This window comes from Mus pahari, chromosome 4, assembly GCF_900095145.1.
Source record: "Mus pahari chromosome 4, PAHARI_EIJ_v1.1, whole genome shotgun sequence".
In the NCBI taxonomy this organism is placed as follows: domain Eukaryota; kingdom Metazoa; phylum Chordata; class Mammalia; order Rodentia; family Muridae; genus Mus; species Mus pahari.
This window is the reverse complement of record NC_034593.1, coordinates 102356228-102362264: the sequence shown is the minus strand read 5'-3', so window position 1 is coordinate 102362264 and position 6037 is coordinate 102356228. Positions and strand designations below refer to the sequence as shown.

The 6037-nt window shown below is 34.8% G+C and overlaps 1 protein-coding gene across 1 annotated transcript in view; it reads left to right on the top strand.

Moving 5' to 3' along the window:
- The window catches only part of LOC110320867 (pancreatic alpha-amylase-like), a 17663-nt gene extending 12549 nt beyond the window's left edge, over positions 1-5114 (top strand). Inside the window, 5 exon segments of the mRNA XM_021196963.1 lie at positions 104-226; positions 315-414; positions 1469-1587; positions 1696-1821; positions 4925-5114. Of these exon segments, the coding sequence (XP_021052622.1) occupies positions 104-226; positions 315-414; positions 1469-1587; positions 1696-1821; positions 4925-5114 (658 nt within the window).
- Positions 5115-6037: the final 923 nt, after the last annotated feature.

Here is a 6037-nt window from a genome sequence, read left to right as displayed (position 1 = left end):
ACATCTTATGCAATTATTATATATTTAGATAATATAATAGAGAATTCCATATATAATGTTATGTTAAGCAGTGTGAAAGAATAATGTCTTTATTTTAATTTAGGAACTGGGGAGAAGGTTGGGGTTTGGTGCCTTCTGACAGAGCCCTTGTGTTTGTGGACAACCATGACAATCAGCGAGGACATGGTGCTGGAGGGAAATCCATCCTGACATTCTGGGATGCTAGGTAGAACACTATTCTTTCTTGTTGTGTAACCTTTATTGACACTAATGCACTGAATACTTCTGCTTTAATACTATATTGAACCTTTCAGAATGTATAAAATGGCTGCTGGATTTATGTTGGCTCATCCTTATGGATTCACAAGAGTAATGTCAAGTTACCGTTGGAACAGAAATTTCCAGAATGGAAAAGTAAGCTTTGGACTTGTCTGAAGTATATTTTATTACAAAAGAAAGTGGTTCTCTTTTAATTTCATGTGCAGTTACTTCACATGATACCTATTAATAAGTGTTTATTCACTACAATGTTCTAAAGTGGGGACACTGAAAATTACCTAATAGTGAAAATGAAATAGTTGAAATAATAACAAAATACAGACTGAAAATGGTTGTGCCTAATACAGCCTTTACTCATAGATTTGACATTAAATTATACCTGTTACTCTTAAAGGGAATTTCAAAATCTTTCTCCCTTTTGTATGGTAAATATCATCATATGAAAATACTTTTATTTTTTTCTCTGACCCTAGAAGGCAGCTGACTGAAGTATAATTAAGGAAATTATAATAGATAAAAGCTTATAAAATCAGAGAATAATGATTTGTTTGGGAAATTGTATTGAAATTGATTCTCTTTTTGAAGTACTTTAATAAGTAGAATGAGCTTTTATTCTCAAAATATACTCAAATATTTTAACAACAAAAGGTGCTTATTACTTTGGTAAACAATAAAGTCAGGATATATCATTATCACATTTTACAAGCAAGCAGCAAGGAATCAATTATTATTAACTTAGAAATTGTTATATTAAAAGCATTTTCATAGTTGTTTTTAACTTTTATATTATTCAGGGACTACCTCTTCCTTTTATCAATAAACTGAAGCACATGCATGCAATGTATAATGATGGAAATATTTTAGGTACTAACAGGGTTCTGTTCTTTAATTCTTTATTTCCTGACAGTAATTTTCATGTTTTAGTCACAGTGAAGAGATTTTAGTGATATTGAGGAGAGAATTAGAGTTTTAAAAATTGTTTCTGATGTTTTACATATGGTTTTAGAGAATGTGAATTTGCCCAAAAGTTAAAAACTCAGTGAAAGTCTGTAAAAACAGTGAAGGACTTAGACAAAAATTAGGCACTACGGAGGCAGAATTAGACAGTGGGCTTGGTTTTGGTTTTCTGTGGTGACAAGAATCAAGAAGCTACAAGCATTTAAATGGCCAAATTCTTTCAATAATTAAGGATCAGAATGACTGGATTGGACCACCTAATATCAATGGAGCCACCAAAGAAGTGACCATTAATGCAGACACCACTTGTGGCAATGACTGGGTCTGTGAACATAGATGGCGTCAAATCAGGTGGGAATGTCCACTTCAAATCGTGTCTAATAAGGAAGGTTTTCAACCTTTTTATTTTAAACTGTTAAAATGTTGAAACAGGCATTTCACTTGATATCATGTTTTTAGGAACATGGTTGCTTTCCGGAATGTCGTCAATGGCCAACCTTTTGCAAACTGGTGGGATAATGGCAGCAACCAAGTAGCCTTTGGGAGAGGAAACAGAGGATTCATTGTCTTTAACAATGATGACTGGTAAGTGGAGAGTGATTAAAGGAGGATGATACAATATTACAATATTAATTCTTTTATATTTTATATTTTAATTCATTTATATTTTTTCATACATGAAAAATACTTTAGACAATGAATTTAAGCCACAAAAAATGGTCAGTGTCTATAAGAAAATTATGATATCTGCTTTTCTATTTTGCTTTGCGTTAATAAAATTCTCCTTTTAGATCTTTAACCAGGGCATATAATGACAGTAGCATATGTTCACATTATAAGCTCATGTGATAAATTTTACAATGTGTAAATAGTAAACATAGATCTTAACATTATAAAACAATGTTCCATATTACTACTGAAGTACTTTCCCTAGTACCTATGATTATCATTTATATATTTACCCATTTTACAGAGTGTTCACTTCTCTACTCTGTGTTTTAAATATTTTTAAGGCGTGTATACTTGAATCTGGCTTATGAGTTTCTTCTAGAGGTTGCATACTTTGCCTTAAAAACCCTCATTATTGTTTATTCATATGAAGTACTTCTGAGTGTTCTTTTATGGCTCCTTCATTAGTAGTAGTATAGATCAGATACAGAAGTGGTGCTCAAAGTCTTTCATCTGGGTACAGAAAAGGCAGAAGCACACATATTTCTGGATGTCTGAAGGCACTTTGATCTGCATAGTGAGTTTTAGTTCACCCATGGCTATGAAGAGAGTGCCTGTCTCACAAATAGGACAAAACAAAGCAAAACAAAAATTCTAGTTTAGAGAGTCTTTTTGGAATTCTCAATCAAAATCAAATGTCTCAATCAAAATCAGCTTTCAATCAGGTAAAGCATGTTTTCCACAAAGCATATTTTCTTGGCTATAAGGAAGTAATTGAAATTTGTAACATTTTTTCTTTTCTTTTCTTTTCTTTTTCTTCTTCTTTTTTTTTGAAGAACACATGGTTGGTTTTTTATTTTTTTATTTTATTTTATTTTATTTTATTTTATTTTATTTTATTTTATTTTATTTTATTTTATTTTTAGTAAATGCTTGGTGTGCCCGATAGTGTGCTGAATGTCTTCATTAAATAAGCTAAAGGAGGGAGAACTTATTTCCAATATATAAAAATGCCTTATGAACTTCATAAGCAGGGACTTTGCTGGATCTCTGCTGTCAGAACTAGGAAATGTGAAACACACAGGAAATACGTTTTGAGTTTTTCATTTTCCACATGGAGAGAACACGTTTCCCTTGCTTACTCCCTGCAGGGAAACATCTGTCTCTTCTCTTCATCCACATCATTTTGAAAGATGTTTATCCCTAAGCTCCTCGGATTACTGATTATTTACTTACTGTCCTTCCACGCCAAGCTCAACCTTTCCTCTCTTCTCAATGGTGCCAGGAATAGAGCTTGAGAAATAAATCTATCAGACTTGCAGCCTTAAACCAGAGTTTCAGTCAGATATATTATTTTATTTTAATTTTAATTTTTTTAATTATTATTTTCCTTATTTACATTTCAAATGCTATCCCGAAAGTTCCTTATCACCCGCTCCCTCCCCTGCTCCCCTACCCACCCACTTCCACTACTTGGCCCAGTCATTCCCTGGTGCTGGGTCATATAAAGTTTGCAAGACCAAGTGGCCTCTTTTCCCAGTGATGGCCGATTAGGCCATCTTCTGCTACATATGCAGCTAGAGACACAAACTCAGGAGGTACTGATTAGTTCATATTGTTGTTCCACCTACAGGGTTGCAGCCCCCCTGCTTGTGGACGTTGTACATCGTGGTGCGCACTAGGCTCCGCACCACGATGTACAACGTCCACAAGCAGGGGTTGCAGCCCCCTTCACCTCCTTGGGTACTTTCTCTAGCTCCTCCATTGGGGACCCTGTGTTCCATCCAATAGCTGGCTGTGAGCATCCACTTCGGTGTTTGCCAGGCACTGGCATAGCCTCACAAGAGGCCACCATATCAGGGTCCCTTCAACAGAATCTTGCTGGCATGAGCATTAGTATCTAGGTTTGGTGGCTGATGATGGGATGGATTCCCGGACTGGGTAGTCTCTGGATAGTCCATCCTTTCATCTTAGCTCTAAATTTTGTCTCTGTACCTGTATCCTTTCAAGAGTATTTTGTTCCTTATTCTAAGGAGGAATGAATTATCCACATGATGGTCATCCTTCTTGGTTTTCTTGTGTTTTGGAGATCATATCTTGGGTATTCTAGGTTTCTGGGCTAATATCCGCTTATCAGTGAGTGCATATCTAGTTACTTCTTTTGTGATTGGGTTACCTCACTAAGGATGATATCCTCCAGATACATCCATTTGCCCAAGAATTTCATAAATTCATTGTTTTTAATAGCTGAGTAGTTATCCATTGTGTAAATGTACCACAGTTTCTGTATCCATTCCTCTGTTGAGGGACATCTGGGTTCTTTCCAGCTTCTAGCTATTATAAGTATAGCTGCTATGAACATAGTGGTGCATGTGTCCTTATTACCAGTTGGAAGATCTTCTGGGTATATGCCCAGTAGATGTATTGTTGGTTCCTCCAGTAGTACTATGTCCAATTTTCTGAGGAACCGCCAGACTGATTTCCAGAGTGGTTGTATAAACTTGCAATCCTACCAGCAATGGAGGAGTGTTATGATAACTAGAATTACTTCATGTAGATACTTTTCTACTACAAACTTGTATGTATTCATAGAAATGCTAGATTATGTTCAATTCTATAAAAATTATTTGTGGCATTATATAATTGAAGTTTTGAAGAATTAATGGTATTAAAATTTAAAAGAATTTTCAGAGTGTATGTCCAGCAGGAGACATACTGGAAACAATGACAGTTCTCAGGGAGGGCTTTAGTGTTGAGCTTCCCTGGTTTCTCTGTGTTTCTCTGTCTTAGCACTACAGGCCATGAAACCCACACACATTTAAAAGTATGTTTTTAGTATAGAGAATTTGCTTGCTCCAGCTGACATAGTCTTGCTGTTTGGATTCTCTTAGTAAGCTCTGAAATCTAATTGTTCTATAGCACAAGGTTGGGAAATGTATTGTTCTGTGGATAAAATATAATGCATGTTTCTGTACTTGATTGGGTTGAATTTAAATTAAATACCAACTTATCTTTACAGGGCTTTGTCAGCCACTTTACAGACTGGACTTCCTGCTGGCACATACTGTGATGTCATTTCTGGAGATAAGGTCAATGGCAATTGCACTGGACTTAGAGTAAATGTTGGCAGTGATGGAAAAGCTCACTTTTCCATTAGTAACTCTGCTGAAGACCCATTCATTGCAATCCATGCTGACTCAAAACTGTAAGAATCAAATAAAAGACATCAGTTGAGAGAGCATCAGTGGAGTGTGTTTCTTTTTCATATGCTCCATACTGTATTTTTAATTTCTTTATTAATATGTGTGCTGTCTCTTACTGAGCACTGGAATGAATGTAGGATGTTTGAACAACCATGTGCCATGGCCTTCTCTCTCTTTATTTTTCTATGATCTGTGAGAACCACAGTAAATTCACCAGGCTTCTCTGGATAGCACATTTTCCTTCTAATAAAAAGCCTCTTAGCAATAAACCCAAATAGGTAGAAATCTTAAAACTCACATATATTCATCAGATAAAAATATCCTCGATAAATGTAGAATAAGCAGAAAATATATTTTCAAAAAAAATTCTCAGAGTCTGAATGGTGTCCTGACAAATATTTTTCTTTACTATTTGTTTTCTTTTCATGTATTCTTTTTAAAGTGTGAAAATAACTTTCAATAAATTTCATGGACAATCTAATCATTTATTAAACATGTTTTGACTACTTGAAAACCCATCATTGTTCAATTTTATCTAATGACTCTCAAATTTCTTTTTTATTTAATTATTCCAAGGAAAAAATTTATTTTTCTACAACACTCACACATGTATACATAAATATATATAATGGAAGTTAATCACTTATCAAAATCTCATCATATGTGCCATAAGCTTCTATGTTCCATCTTTCCCCTTCACTTTAAAACATACTTACTCATGCACATACATATACTTGTTCAATTTTTTTGTTGACATCTAACACTTAAGTAGAATGCTTGTATAAATGTGAGTGGGAGGTGATTTAGTTGATAAGAAGAAGTTCCATGTGTTTTCTTTGGTTGGTGGTTTAGTCCCAGGGAGCTCTGGGGGTACTGGTTAGTTCATATTGCTCTTCTTCCTATCAGGTTGCAAACCCTGTCAGCTCTTT